General features: G+C 33.1%; 1 protein-coding gene across 5 annotated transcripts in view; it reads right to left on the bottom strand.

The window, feature by feature from the left end:
* DIAPH2 (diaphanous related formin 2) overlaps window positions 1-16,925 on the bottom strand; it is a 908,418-nt gene that overhangs the window by 659,857 nt on the left and 231,636 nt on the right. For all 5 annotated transcript variants that reach the window (XM_054470847.2, XM_054470849.2, XM_054470850.2 and 2 more), the window contains 4 exons: window positions 11,433-11,507; window positions 11,283-11,352; window positions 7,266-7,402; window positions 5,222-5,330 (listed from right to left, as the gene is read on the bottom strand). In XM_054470847.2, coding sequence (XP_054326822.1) covers window positions 5,222-5,330; window positions 7,266-7,402; window positions 11,283-11,352; window positions 11,433-11,507 — 391 coding nt within the window. The remainder of the gene's footprint in view (window positions 1-5,221; window positions 5,331-7,265; window positions 7,403-11,282; window positions 11,353-11,432; window positions 11,508-16,925) is intronic.

Genomic DNA, 16,925 nt, shown 5'->3' with positions numbered 1-16,925 from the left:
TTATCTATTTAAGTATCAACATCTTGTTTCACATGGGACACTCTCTGAAATGAATTATATAATTCCCACATTCTTACGCAAAATAAACTAGATATAATTTAACAATTTCCTGTTGAGTCAGGGTCATCACTAAATATGTGAGTTAGTGAGGTATGGTGTAACTCAGTATCTCGGGAGGTACTGAAGTGTGCAGGGCTACTAGCCTCTGCGCTCTGTGAAGTCTATTGTTATCGTTTGCATTCCAGTTTCAGTCTTTTATTACATTTCTATCTACCCCTCCCCTGCTGCCAGCTTGTCAGTTGTCACTTCTTGATGATTCCAGTGTACGATTCTGGAATAAACCCTCTCCCAACTTTCCAACCTGCACTTCTAGTCTGCTGTGGATGTAAAACAGATAATTGGGTTCGTTAAGATAACATATGAAAAGAGAATAAATAGGCTCTGATTAAAGGCCAAAAAGTCGTTCTCACCATGAGGCTTACTTGATAGATCTGGTGACATTTGTAGGCTGCTCAGATTGTTTTATTTTATTTTTGTTTTATTTTTTAGTTCTCAGTTATATTCCAAAGGACAAAGCTATTAAATAGGTGAGGACTGGATAAGTGAAGCTATCACACATCAGGAAAGGGCATATTTACAGCTCTGTTTTTGTGTACCATATCTAATTACAAAATGTGCAGAGTTCATTATTATTTTCAGCATGTTAGAAAACAGTTTTTAAATGTATTAAATTATGCTACTCCACTTCTTTGTATATATTGAAATACTGTAAAAACATGGCACCTTTCAAACTAACAGCAGCCTGTGAAGACTGGGGCTGTTTTGATAGTACATCATTGTATTTTAACTATACTACTTTCCCGTTCTATAAACCATTATTCATGCTCAGTATATCTTAGGTTTTCCTACCTGGGCTATCTAGAAAGCAGTTTAAACTGGATGCTGGTATTACCTCACTGTTTTTTATGAAGTGACTGCCAGACTATTCTGGCCTCTATTTTACCTCCTGGAAGCCCTTTTCACCTCTCATCCTACCATAGTACTGCTTCTCTATCAGCAAAGATAATTTATGAAAAATGCTTACTTGTCCTTCAAGGCCTAGTTAAAATATCACCTCATTATTGAAGCCTTCCCAGACTTATACAAGACATAGAAGAAACAGATATAGGTGGGGAAAGATAGGTATTTCAGGCAAAGTGTTCCGCATGATAAAATGTTTGAGAGCATTTAAAAGTCTACAGCATATCTGGGAAACACCAAATGTAGTATGGCGTGAACATATGGTACATTTGGGAGAATGACAGGCTCAAAGGCCAGAATATTAAGTTAGGGCCACAATGAAAAAGTTAGCAATGGTTCATGAGCATAGATTTTTAAGAATGATAATATATTAGAATTGGACTCATCTTTTAAGGATAACTGACAATAGTGTAGGGTATTGTCTGGAGAGAAAGAACATGTCAGTATGGGGTACTAATTAGGAAATTGTTGAAATAATATTGGTGGGAGAAGATAAAGGCAGTGGAAGTAGAATGGGTTAAATTCACAGTCAATACTATACTTTGTAATAAGACTTGATGACGAATACAGCGGACAAAAAAGAAAGAAGTATTGAGGAAAATTAAAGATTGGGTAGAAGATGATATCTCTATAACCGAAAATAGGAAACACAGAAAGAAGAGAAGACTTAGGAAAAATCAGGTTAACAGAAAGAGATAATAAGCTAAGTTTTAATATAAAAGGAGTTACAGCTTAGTAGTTAAAGCACGTTATCTATAGCCAGACTCCCTGGTGTATAATCTGTGCTTTCCCTTCTATTCACACTGTGACCCTAGGGAAGTTATTTAACCTCTATGAGCCTCAGTTTAATTATCTATAAAATGGGGATAATACTTCTATCTCTCTCATACAATTGCTGCGAGGTTTAAATGAGATAACATATTAAAGTATTTTAAACACTGCCCGGCATATGGGTTGTAAATGTTATTTTTAATTTCTTAATTTTATGATACCAGTCACTGAGCTGGATATATAAATCTGAAGAATTACTACCACAGTTGGATCGTAAAACTAGATAAGCAATTGAGAACATTCATGGACAAAATTGTTTAAAAAAGTATGTGTCTGTATGTATATACATGTACATGTAGATATGTGTATGTGCATATGAATGTATGTATATAAAATGATACTAAAAGAGGAGAGAATGGTGCCTAGAAAGCCAAGGGAAGTAAAATTTTCAAGGAGGAAGGTGATCAATAGTGCCAAGTGATCAAGATTGGAAAGAGGCCATTGGATTTTGAAATTAGACACTCACTGTAAATCTTTTTGAGAACTGTAATAAAGTTGAGTTGTAAAAGGTAATTTAGAAAACATAGAAAGCAAATATGGATTATTCTAGAGGCATGGACTTTAAAATGAAAAAGAGAGACAAGAGGCTAGTTAGAAGGTTAAGTCAGATCAAAAGAAGCTGCTGGTGTATAATCTGTGCTTTACAGAAGAGACCGGAGAATGCTACTAAGCTGAAGGAAAGTCAATGAAGAGAGAGTGTATGAAGATATGCGATTTATCTTCCACCTATTTCTTGAACTCCTGAAGATAATGAAAATTCTATCATAGGTACAAAATTTCACTTTAAAGGTAAGCTAGGAAAAAGAATCTGTGAGAAGTTAATAACCTTTTTTAAAACCCCAAAAAGGGGGGAAAATGTATATAGTTGTTATTTAAAACATAATTAGCCCTGTATTTTAACAAAATTACTTCCCGAGACTGTAATAACATTTTGGGAAGTCTCAGGATACCACAGAAATAGAAAAGTAATTCTGTTAAAATACAACACTAATTATATTTTTTAAACAACAGATTTAAACTTTTGGGTTTTTGTTTCTGTATTCTGAATATATTTTTGAACTTTTAGAGGACATCTTTTCATTCACATTAAATAGTCTAAATAAACAAACTCACTTCACAATTCTTGTGAGAGTACTAGTCTTTGTATATAACAAATTACTAATTTTATAGCTCATTAAAATGTGAAATTTTAAATTGTGGTTTGCATATGTTTGCATCTATAATCAGTATTCAACAATTTCTTGAATACTTAACAAGACATCTATGATTCTTCCATATGTTACTTGTTAACAACTTGTCACTTTATCATTCCATTCTGTCCAGCTTCCTGAAGGCTAGCAAATGTCCTTCCCATCTCATTGTTTGGGGTGAACTACTCATTGGCAGAGGCATCCCTTCCAAGTATAGGCAATGCCGTATTCAAATTCTGGCCTCACAAAGACATGGGTTCAAATTACAGCTCTATCCCTTAACAGCTGGGTGATTTTGGAGTGCCTTCCACCAGTTCAATTCCCTGATCAGTAAACCAGAGGTAATAATACATAACTCACAGAGTTGTAGCTAAAAATTTATTTAAAGAAGATTTTAAAAATATATCAATGTAATGAAAACTTTGAATATAAATAAAAGAGTTCATTCCTACTCAACAAACTTTCGAAGAGAAATACAAACATACACATGTATCTGAAAAACCAGTGAAATTTAGTTAGGTAAGCCCAACCACAGGAACATGAACAAAACTTTCAAAGTCATCTAAAAAAGGCAGTTTTCAACCTTTCAGTAGAGGTATAAAATTTTATCAAGATTAAATTTTATAAGAAACGATGTACTATTAAAAAACACTGGGGAAAAATATACCAATCTTTAAAATATGTAATATAATCCCAGCACTTTGGGAGGCCAAAGTGGGCAGATGACCTAAGGTCAGAAATTCAAAACTAGCCTGGCCAACATGGCGAAATCCCATCTCTACTAAAAATAAAAAAATTAGCCGGGCATGGTGGCGCATGCCTGTAATCCTAGCTACTTAGGAGGCTGAGGCAGGGAGAATTGCTTTGGGAGGCAGAGGTTGCCACAAGCTGTGATCACGCCATTGCACTCCAGCCTGAGCAACAGAGTGAGACTCCATCTTAATAAACAAATGAATAAATAATACATTTGACATAAAAGTACACCATAAAAGTTGATCCAAAATTTTCAATATAGTTGGAGTAGAAGTCATGATTAACAAAGATCCTTCAACATTTGGAGAGGTATTACAATCTTGTAACATTATAGATTCTCTTTAGACAAGCCAATTCATCTATCTGATGCCGTTTCAAACTCTGGCAAACAAAAATACAAATACTTCATAATACATAAAAAAGGAGAAAATTGTGTTTGTTTCACATCAAGCAAGAAATTTTAAGAGTTAAACATTCGATGCTAAGTAGCTTGATAAAATTAAATGTGGAAACTACCTTCTCTTTGTTGAACAACAATATGAGAACTAAAAAAGAAAATGCAGAGAATTTTCTATGGTACATTAAATGGTATACATTGTCTAAAAGAGAGATTAGCAGAGACCAAAAACCTGGAATCAAATTCCGACTGTGACACTTAAAAACTGTGTCATGTTAGACCAGTTATTTAATCTCATTCAACTTATTCGTTCCATAAGCAAAACAAAGATACTATAGTAATACCTGCATATCTAGGTTGTTGTGAGAATTAAATCAAATAATATATGCAAATTAAAATGTTTAGTGCAGGACTTCATACCATAAATTCAGCCAATAAATATGCATTCTCATCCCTCAAGAACAGAGCTATTCATAAAATGGATCATTTCCTGAAACCATCTAGGTAAAGATAGTGAGTTTTGTCATTTTCTAAAGAAGGCATTTAGTAAGTTGTGTCTACACAGTGCTATCAAATGAACACTAACCTAAGAATTGCAATTCAATCCCTTCTATTCTGGTGAGTCACACCTTTGAATGTTGTCTGAATGGCACAAAGAGAGATGTGTTTAATTATCTTAAATTTCTACAAGCCCACCGACTTCACTAACACTTGTTAGGATAATGGCATTGGCTGAACTGCTTGCCCTTTTGCCTTAATTATTGCTAAGGCTTCAATTTCCCTGGTTTATTACATTAATTACAAAATTCTTGTCTAAATATCAATGACAGCCATAACTGCCACATTTATAATAATTCAAGAGTATTTTTCCTAATTTTAAACAAATTGCAATTCTCACAAACTAGCAACAGAAAAAATTTTAGTTTTACATTCCATACTACTTAAATGCCAGCTAAAATGGAGTTGATGTCATACAAAATGAGTACTCTAAATATAACTCTAGAAGCAATTTAAGGCAAAACTAACTCACCTGTAATTGCAAGGCTTCCTGATTTTCTAAACCTTCCACAATTGGTGAAAATCGTTCCCTGTTATTTCTTTCTGCTGCTGTTGTTATAGCCCCTAAAAGTTTATCTAGACTGTAGAGAAAAAAGAAGAAACAGAAACGAGAAATACTTCTCATACACATACTATGAGCATGGGTCCTTTCAGTATTCCCTGTTTTCTTTCTGGTATTTGATGTTTATATATACCATTAGAATTTTTAAAAATTATCATTTGCTTTTTTGATGGAAATTGTATGTTTTCAAATATGTATACATACTGGAATGGCTAAATCAAGCTAATTAACATACATTGCCTCGCATACTTACTTTTTTTGTGGTACGAACAATTAAAGTCTACATACACTCTTAGGAAATTTCAAGTATACAACACACTGTTATTAACCACAGTCACTATCACGTAAAATAGATTTCTTGAACTGATTCCTCCAGTCTAACTGAAAGACCATTACAATATAGGAATTGTGTTCCTGTCCGTATATTTCTTTAAGGCAAATATTGATAGCTCTAAATAATTTTAGGGCATCAAAAGGAAAATTCGATTTTAAAAATCTTAAGGAAAGTAACTTTTCTGGGTGACATTAAAAAAAGAACACTTAAGTGATAAACATTAAAATTTAAATTTTCAGGTTTTCATATTTCATGTGTTAACATTAATATCACTTAAACATAATATGACACCTATAATTATTAACAGTTTATTGAAGCATAAACAGATTGTAATTTTATAATAAAGTTCTGGAAAGAGTGATTATTTTTTAAAGATTTTTTTTTAATCAACATTTTTTGACAATGGAAAAAGAAAAAAGACTCTAAAAAGGAAAGCCCGGGTAATTAAAGAAGAATGTATAATTATCTAGCACAAGAAACTTATTAAACTGACCAAAAATATTGGTAAGTATCTCCATACAATGCCTAAAACAAATTAATCTCTATGTAGTATACTACTCTTATCAAATTATATCTGAAATTATAATTAAATCATAACAGTTATACTGGACTACATTGTATTTTATGAATATTGAAAATCTAAGTGATTAAAAAATATTTCTTACACATGTATAAACTGACTTTTAAAAAATAAAATCTAAGGATCCTTGCTTTTACATATGTTATCTCATTCTCAGTTTGTTATCATTGAGATGAGACTTAATATGATAATATTTTTGTTTAGTGTTTGTCTTTTGGTTTCTGAGGACAGTAGCTAACACTAAACAACATCTCATTTTACTCTAACAGTTATGAGAAAGTCAACATATTGCAACATCCTTAAATCTTTGCATAGTCCTGTTCTGACTCAAATTGACATTATTACTGTCACGCAAAGTGTTCCAAGGAAATATTTTGGTTCGGGTCCTTAGCAGATATTTGATTCTTTGTCACAAGGGTTCATTACAAACTAGCCTTATTAATGTCATCAAATCTGAAAGTTTGCTTCTGATTCAATATTATTTCCATAAGAAGATGTGATCAAATGCATGTTCAGCAACAACTTGCTGCACTTGGTGGCACATATACACTTTGAATAATTATCAACAACCGTTTTTTTCTAACAGGTGGGTTTATTTCACTTTACAAATAATTTTCATTTACCATGGCATATAAAGTAAAATACTATTATAAGATAATGTAAAATAAAGGCATCTATTCAAATTGTGTGATATGCAGCACAGTGTTTGTGTATGTATGTGTGTGTATTTGCCAAAATAACTCTCTGACTTTTGTACACTTTCTAATGATTGCTGTACCTTCAGCAAAACAAAATTCTGCTCAATCACTTTGAATCCAACTTTCAAGAATTTCCCACTAGGATTTTATCTGTTTAAACTTAGTTTCTATAATGTCAACAAAGAAGCCAAAATATAAACAGGCAAGATAAAAATTTCAATTAAAAATTATCTAAAATACTGTTTTCATGAAAGTTATCCAAAGAAAGAGAACAAAAGTAGGACCTATTAATTTCTTGTGTCATTTTCCATGCAGCAAATATAATAATATAGTAATACTTACATGTTCTCTTCTCCAACAATGCAAATAGCAGAAAGTATTTTTACTATTTCAGTCATCATGTTGGGTTGTTTGGGGTCAATTGCTCTTGCCAATAGTAAAAGACTTCTTTCATCTCCTAGAATCCTTTGTAATCCAAACTAAAAAAAAAAAAAAAAACCTTCGTTCAGAATGTCTATGGAATATATCTTTAATTTAAAAAAGCAACGTACAATGATCTTCCAAAAACCCATACCCCCACAATGAGGTTCTACCTAATTATATGAATATTCTTCAAATGCAGTTATCTGTCTTTGTTTTTTATATGAAATCACTGCATCTTGGAGTTGTTGCTCCTTGATCAGATATGATCTCCATTAGCCTACCCTAAAAATTCCATAAATTTGGAGAAATATGGGAACAATCAGTATTTCTTCAACAAAGAATAACATATAAAGCACATACTGATATGATTTTCTAAAGTAAGATTCTACTTATGTCATTGGGTCTCCCTGGAGATGTCTGGAATTCGTGGTTAAATTGTCCAATATGTTTGTATGAAAAATTAAGGTGAAGAAAAACAGAAATTTTTTTTAAAAGGCTCTTTTGAATACTATATGCCAGTAGAAGCCTCAGTATGGATATTCCCATGCCTTGTCTCTCTTATCCTCCCTGATTCAGACAGCTGTGCTGCACTACAAAAGCTGTGAACCTAAAGAAATGGCACCTGGGTTTTATTAAGTGTCAGAAGTCAACTAAGGAGAGAAAACACCATTTTCATTTATTTTCTAAGCATGAATATGTGTGTGCATGTGTGTGCATGCATGAATTTAATAAATAAGTAAAGAAATTCTAATGAAAGTCTAAAACTTGAGTTTTCATTACATTAAGAAAGCAATATATTATTTTATCGTTGTCCCACAAAGTATTTTTCAGATTTCTTATAAAATATTTTTGCTTCATTTTACAGTCTAACGGTGCAATTGGATATTTCATCGGAGCAAAATTTCCATTTCAGCTAAACTTTAGTTAATTACCAGCCATATGAATAGTTCCATCAGCCCTAATTTAATTTCTAAAAGAACTCCGAGTGGCAGATGGGGAACATAGCTAAAGCTCTTAAATGTGAGTTTATCACAGGTCATAATAAATAGGAAAATATATGGAGATAAGACCAAAAAAAAAAAAAAGGAAAATGCAAGAAATAAGTCTGGAAAGAAGCAACAAAAACAAAATAGATAAGTATATATAAAGGTGGCCACTAGATGATTAAAAGTAATGAATATTAGTGAAAAACACATTTGCAAAACTGAGAGACAATGACCATGCAATTACCAAACTTAATAGCTTTATGAGTCATTGAGACTGAGAGTGAAATCATTAGGTTTTAAAAATTTTACTTAATGTTTAAAAGCAGTTTTTAATATATAGAGACACATCAAAAATAAAAAAGAAGACACGAAAAATATATCTGGAAAATCATTAATCGAAACATCAGAGCAATATTATAGTACTGGAAGTTAAGAAACAATGGGTTGCTTTTTATGATCCTATTTTTACATGTATTGGATAAAAGAAAGGAGTTTTTGAAGTAGGTAATCTAAACTCCATGGGGCAAAAAAATTTGATGTGTAAGTCATTTTGGATAAAAGCTTAATTCCTTGATCTGGACCATTTATTCCAACATGAAGTGAAAAGATCACTGCATATTTTCTATTCTGAAGGCATATTTTATGCCTATTGTTTCACATGTCTATAATTCAAAAGACCCATTAATCCATGCTCTGAGCACCTGTGTACAAGACATTAATGTGGCCTAACTAAAAACATCAATTTCGAATAATGTAAGTCAAATCATTATGCTTTTCAAAACTGCCAAACTCTTAAGAAACTAAATGTTGACAAATCAAAGTATGTTCTGTTAAAAAAAAAAAGGTTCTATAAGAATCTTACTATTATGACTCTCTCTAGTGACTGTCCTGATTAAAATTACTTAGCATCCTGAAAAGCCACGACAATTGACAACACGAGTCAATAAGAATTTAGAACAAAGGGTCCTATAGCTAAATTTACAGATGAGGGGACTGATACTCAGAGAGATCAAGTAATTTTCCAAAGGCCACACAACTTATTAGGAACAAAGTATGAACTATATCTCCTGAATTCTAGAACTGTGTTATCTTTCCATTATGTCATTGTTTCCCTCAATTGAAGAAAGAGATCTATCTTGAGCTGTGAAGAAGCAATACTCATTATTTCCTTGTTAGGCATCAGATTCTGTTTAACTTTGTAGTCAAAGACTAAGAGCCCAGATTTTGAGAAAATCTGTACTAGTAGTGATGGGAATATTTCTATAAGAAACTTCCAGAAACAGTACAACTAGCATATTATATTCAGGAGTCTCATGTCCACTAGCAAGCATTCATTGCATATGCTGATATAGTAACATTCTTTGCTGATACATGTATGTATAATATATACTTATATGTATTTCCATATGCTTGAGACTGTTTATAGATTAATACATAATCTTATTGCATTGGTTATGAATAGCCATATTTTACATTTGGCAAACTTCTACTTATTGTTGTAATTATTTCTATTATCTATTTTGAGATTATTAAAATACTATGTAAAGGGAATTAGGTAATTAAGTGAATTAGTCAATAATATTTTATCTATAGGTATGAAGAGGTCATTTCTAAGACTGTAAAAAAAATAGTTTACAGAAAAAATACTGTAACTTCATAACCTGAGTAAAGTCTATTTTTAGAAGAAAAATTATTGTCTAAAATTCACAGGGTCCCTTATAATACAACTAGTATTATACATATACATAAAAAGCCCTGCAATTTTTTAAAGATGTCTTATATGTATGTAAACTTGCTGACATTAATAAAACATAAAAGAAAGAGAAATCTCAATCTTACAATGTTCTTAGCAAATAAGTCAACCCATCCCTATAATTTTCCTTTTCAATAGAACAGAAATTCTCTGTGTGGAAACATATTCAACAAATGACATTTAAATTTTCCTACTACCATTAAAGAAAAAGCATTATTACCTAAATTGGGAACAACACTAATTCATTTGCACGATTTCAAAAACCCACCAATAAATATTTTGTGAAGCAAAGTATAACTTTCATGTAAGTATTACTTAAATATTATAAGGATTTACAACATAAAGACCCTTTTGTAAACTGAACAAGCACTCACTATTTTGTTCATTTCTTTTTTTTTGTTATGTTTTCTGAACATTTAGTATACTATAAAATCAAAAAGACCTCTGTTCACCTGAAAGAAATTACTGGAGGAATAAACAGAATAAGAATCAGACACAGCATTTCTAAATTACAGACAAGAGTCAAATACAATTTTTCCAATCATTTTTTTTGTTTGTTTCATTGACTAGCTCACCCTCCTGAGGAAATTAGCAGCATTGACAATGGAAAGTACTGTTTTATCTATCTTCCCTATATGAAAGCAATATATTTGAACAGAAGAAACATTGGAATAGGGCTCCATTTTTTAACAGATTTAGATCTACAGAAGTTATATCATCCCTGAAATCCTCTGGATGCTGTGAGGACTTCTTTGGTTAAACTGAAATATCAGCATAGAAATAAAAAAAAAATTGAGAAAACTAACAATAGCTCATATTTTGGAAAATTAAACATCAAATTTATCTTTTATATATGGTTTCAAATGTGTATTTAACCTCACTGTAAAACTTTATAAACACTTATTATTTATAAGCCTGTAATAACTAGTCTACAATTAATTAATACAGCAGAAACATAAGTAAAATATAGGTACGGGGTGGGGAAGAGGATTAGGGAAAAGAGTTAATGCATGCTAGGCTTATTATTTAGGTTGATGGGTCTATTTGTGCATCAAACCACCATGGCACATGTTAACCTATGTACATGTACCCTGGAAATTAAAAAAATAATAAAAAAATTTTTGTTCATTTCATACTTTCATAGTGTTGGGCAAGTTCCCACCTTTTGTGACAGGGGCAGAAATAAATACTACTTACCTTATTATTCATAAATGCTTTGAGGCACTGAATAAGTTTATACTGATTCTTCTTGTCAATATTTTCTTGCCTAAATAAAAGAAAAATGTATATTATGTTGTGCTGAAACATTTCCCCTTTGGTGATTTTAATTTTAGTGTTTATTCTTACTGTTTTTTGTCCAGAAGCTTTTCCAGCTCATCCAATAAGAGTCCAAGACCTTCATGGCCAAAGTTGTTAACCCAGCTAAGAAATAAACAAAAAATTAGATGTATAAGTAAGTTAGTAATTTTCAAACATTAAATATCCAAAATAAAATTTTAATTTTCAAATCTGATAATTCTGTCTCAATATTGCTTGTCATTATTTTTTCAATTCCCACTGCTTCAAGTATTGACTCTATGAGGATGACTCAGTGATCTTTACCTCAATCCTAGACTTCTCCACATTTTAGATTGCCCATTACACAGCACTGCCTTGGTTGTTTCACCAGCATGACATACTTAAGCATGAATTCACAAGCTGAATTCATCTTCCTCTGTTTCCATACCCCTAAGTCAACTTATCTTCCACTCTTTGATACTTTATTAATAACATCACTACCCTTTAAATTCTTCAGACTTGAAATACTGGCATAATTATTTGATGACCCATTTCTTTCACCTTTGCATTTATTCTATTTATTCAGTCAACAAATATTTGTCGAGTGTCTACAAAGTTCCAAGCATGTTCTAGGTGAGAGAGATACATAACAAGCAACAAAACTAAGCAACTAGCCTCATGGACTCTAGTGTCTAGAGATAGGGAGACAGTGAACAAATAACTAACTATATAATAAATGTAATAATTGCTTTGATGCAATGAAGAAAAATAAACCTTGGAGAACAGAATGAAAGGAGTGGCAGGTTGCTATTTTTCATTGTGTGATCAGGAAAGATTCTTTGATAAGGTTAGGTATTTCAGCAGAACTCTGAAAGTGAGGACTTTCCAAGTAGAAGGATTAAGGGCAAATTGGGTCATGAGGCATTAGCTAGTGTGTTTAGAATGTTCCAGGAACTGTGAGGAGTTCCATGTGGCAGGAGCTGAGTAAGCAGGTTTAGGAGATTGGCTGGACATAAAGTCTCCTGTGTGGCAGAAGGCTGAAACACTGCTAATGTAGAGCATTATTCACAAATATTCTACTTCTACTTCTACTTCTAGAATGCCTCCTCCAAATGGCCCCTTTCTTCCTTTCCAATGCCTGTGCTAACATTGTAGTTTAGCCCTAGTTATCTTTCCTTTAATAAGCCTGAGGACTCCCAACTGGTGATTCCCCAACTTCATTCTTTTCTTTTAATCATTTTATAAAATGACAGATTAAATTGCCCTTAACCAAAGTTTTCCGTCCAAAAATTTCCCCTGGACTACTTAATACATTTTAAATCATTTGGCTCAACATTATGATGTAGCCTCAATCTACCTTTCCAGCCTCAGGCCTTAATGCACATGTGCCAATAAAATCAGACAAATTATCATTGCTGGAGCCTACCTTGCACTTCCTCATGTTAGCTCATTTATTCTTTCTTCCAAGAAGGTAACCTCAACTCCATCTCTCCCAACTATTTAAAACTAAAATTGGCTGTTTTAAGTCATTAATGTTTTCCCCTGTAATTCCTCCGATCAAATGAGTTCCTTTTCCTCAAAATCTCCATGTAATATTTATCTCTTACTGCTTGACATAATCATAATGATTCTTGCCATGTCTTACCTACCCCTTTGGCATGTAAATTCTCTAAAGATAGTTATATCATTTCATTAATATTTCTACCTTTCATAGTGTTTAGCAAGGTAGCTCATATATAGCCACTAAATATTTATATTAAATAGAGCCAACACTAAATAAGTATTTGCTAATTTAAATTTAATTAAATTTATTGGCTGTATGGTTAATAGAATAAGCAATCTCATACTACCCAAGAACATCATAAACATAAATCAATATATAGACTTCTGTGAAATAATAATATCTATGCTGTATATATTTAAACCATTCCATTCCAGTCTTTATCCATTTCATAGCTACCTAAGGTAAATCTTATCAACAAAGCAGAGACCTAAATTTTTAAGGGAATATCAAAGACATCACATCACTGAAGAAAATATATTTTTAAAATAGCTCATATTCAGAACCAATCGCCATCCACAATATACATAGAAACTCATTTTAAACAAATTCTGCCTGAATTTCCATAACGGAAACAAGAAAAAAATCAATATGGCATTGTAATGATAATTGGCAACAAGCTACTATCCAATTGAGGCATGTAATTATCTAGCGCAACCAGCTATTTTCTCTAAAGCCTCGATAATCAGTGAGGTGGTGGTAGAGGGATAAAGGGACATCAGCTTTAATATACTTAAATAATATGTAATATATAATTTAATTTATCACAGAGAAAAATCAGCAGATATCATTACAGCACACTGTACCCAGCAATAACTTTTACATAATAGGAATTCTGAACAAATTTATATATAGTCCTCAATATCCGCTTTGGTATTTGGGAAGATGAAATAATCCATGATTTCTTTAAATTTACCACAAATTGTTTTTAAAATTCTGAATTTTACTTATATTCTCTTTATGTCTACTGCTATTAAAATTATTACGGTTATTTCTTTCTTGGTCTAGGGAAGCATGATTCACAAGAATATGATTCATATTTGTTGAATTGAAATCAGTCGCCCACACATCCCCTGTTTCAAATGATGCAGTTTACGGTACTTTGGTTTTATTCAGGGAAAATTACTATTTTTCTTAAAAAAAAAAAAAAAAGATACAATCATACAACTTAAGTGTGAGGAGGCAGGACCTATTATTACAAACTAGACAGGGAAAAGTCTTAAATGAGAATATTTTAGGCCAATGGGCAGAGGAGGCCTAGTAAGAGTCTTTAAAACTTTAAAGTAGAGAGAATGAGAACCTGAAATGAGCCCGTTGCTAAGGGGATAAAATAATTACGAACGATGACGATACGCAAGAGGTTAAAAGGAAGGAGGTGTGGCTAGACATAGCTTTGTTTCCTTTTTCTCTTGCCAGCACCACCATTTCTCTGCCTTTCAGACATCAAACACTTTGTGAACTCCAGCCAAGCACTTACTGTTTTACTGCTTCTCTTTCTCTCTCTCTCCTCCACCCTCCTCCCTCACTTTCTCTTTCTCATATACATAGAGTATACTGATTTCAGCCAATACAAAAGTGGTCATGAAATGAGGAGGCAGTTTCAAAACAAACTGTTGGCTCCTGTATGTGAGCATGTAGGCAGAAATTCTGACATTGAAACACTAGAAGTAAGCATAAATCAAGGGTTCTCAAAGTGTGCACTCCAAATCAGCAGCATTGACATCATCTGGGCAATTGTTAGAAATCAAAATGCTTGCGCCCTACCTCAGACCTACTGAATCAGTAGCTGGGAGGAAGATAGAAATGTATGTTTTAACTAATTCTCCTGGTGAATCTGATGCTTTCTCAAGTTTGAGAACCACTGGCATGGAACAATGGATTGCTGAGAAGCAGGGGAAGCCTTTCTCAGGCAAGACTCAGGTTCAGAACTCAAGGCTGCTTTACATGCCCTCCCAACCATACTGTGCCCTCCCAGTGCCACAGGACACAGATCAGGAATCCAGTTGAGGGCCCGGTGCGGTGGCTCACGCCTGTAATCCCAGCACTTTGGGAGGCCAAGGCAGGCGGATCACGAGGTCAGGAGATCGAGACCATCCTGGCTAACACGGTGAAACCCCGTCTCTACTAAAAATACCAAAAATTAGCCGGCATGGTGGCGGGCGCCTGTAGTCCCAGCTACTTGGAGAGGCTGAGGCAGGAGAATGGCATGAACCCAGGAGATGGAGGTTGCAGTGAGCTGAAATTGCGCCACTGCACTCCAGCCTGGGCCACAGAGCGAGACTCGGTCTCTCAAAAAAAAGGAATCCAGTTGAAACAGATATATTTGGTATATTTCATGGAGTATGCAAATTCCAGCTCTGAGTTATTTAGTACTAACTGAAACATCTAGAATGATAAGAATACAGTTGATGACCTGATTTAAAATCTTACTCAGAGATTACAGACAAAGACATAAATTTTTCTGTACTATCTCAGCCCTGAAATAAGAAACTGACATTTCTCATGGACCTTACATTTATGAGGGACATAGAAGACGCAGAGAATAATGAAGAACCAAACAGAAAGAAAAATAGGGGAGGAAAATTACTCTTAATAATTTTCATAACCAACCCAAACATGAGTTATTTTTTCTTTCCTTTTTACTGAGGTATGATTTATATATAGTAAAATTTATCATTTTAACAAATGTATAGTCATGTAACCACCAATACAAATAAGATATAAAACGTTTTCATCACCCTAAAATATTCCCTTATTCCCCTTTGCAGTCAATCCCTTTTCCCTACTCCCAGCATCCTGGCAACTACTTACCTGATTTGGGTCCCTATAGTTTTGTGCATGCCAGAATATCATTATAAACGGAATTGTACAGTTTTCAAATTTTGTGTTTGGCTTCTTTTACTTAGCATAAATACTATGATATTCAACCATTTCGTTGCATGTATTAGTATTCCATTCCTTGTTACTGTATGAATATACCACAATTTGTTTATCTATTAATTACTTGATGAGCATTTCGGTTGTCTCCAGGTTTTGATGATTATGAATAGAGCTGATATAAACATTGACATGTAAGTGATCTGTGTAAGCATGCTTTCATTTCTGTTAAAAAATATCTAGGAGTGGAACAGCTGGGTCTTATGGTAAGTATATGTTTAACTGTTTAAAAACTGCTTTCCAAAGTGTCTATTTCATTTGGCACTCCTTCAGCAAAATATCACAGTTCTAATTGCCCCAAATCCTTGTCAGTCTTTTCAAGTTTAGCCATTCTGAAAATTGTTTCTAGGTAAAGAAACTGAGAAGCAAAGTAGTTAAGTGACTTCCCAAACATCACTCAACAAGTAAGTAGCAGTTCTAGGCCTCAAATCCATATCTGACTTCAAAGCGCATGCGTATTTCAACCACATCCTTAGAAATTACTAAAACAGGACCGGTACACAATTTTCTATAACATCTAGCTAATAGCTCTAATACCTTGCTTAAGAAGAATTAGTGGTGTTACAGAACAGTTTATATCAACATATCTATGCCTAGACAGACAAACATATGTTTCATTATTTAACAGCTTAGTTCATTTATTTAGATAGGATAAGTACTTTTCGATCTGTGTTTTTATTGTTTTTTAAAGTCCTGAGCATCATAGGAAATCTACAAAATACTGTTAAGGACAGATAACTGGAGACTTCAACTCAAATTTTCAGTCAACATTTAGGTAAGGTAGTTTATCAGAAAGAATAGAGCCAAAATGTAGCTTATACTATTTCTTTTTTGATGGGCTATATAAGTCCACGATCTCACTTTTTAAGGTATTAACATATTGGTGATTTTGTGTTATCAAGTTACCTAAGTTAATGAACTGTCTTAACATGCTACACATCCAAGTTGACACTTGTGGTCACATGTCAGGAGACCAAGTGGAACAAATGAACCACCCAAACAAAAACAATAGACCAGTCAGGAAGATTAATGTTTGAGTGAACCAGCAGCCAAGATTATATCTG

The sequence above is a fragment of the Pongo pygmaeus genome, chromosome X (assembly GCF_028885625.2).
Source record: "Pongo pygmaeus isolate AG05252 chromosome X, NHGRI_mPonPyg2-v2.0_pri, whole genome shotgun sequence".
Lineage (NCBI taxonomy): Eukaryota > Metazoa > Chordata > Mammalia > Primates > Hominidae > Pongo > Pongo pygmaeus.
This window is presented reverse-complemented; position numbering and strand designations above follow the sequence as displayed.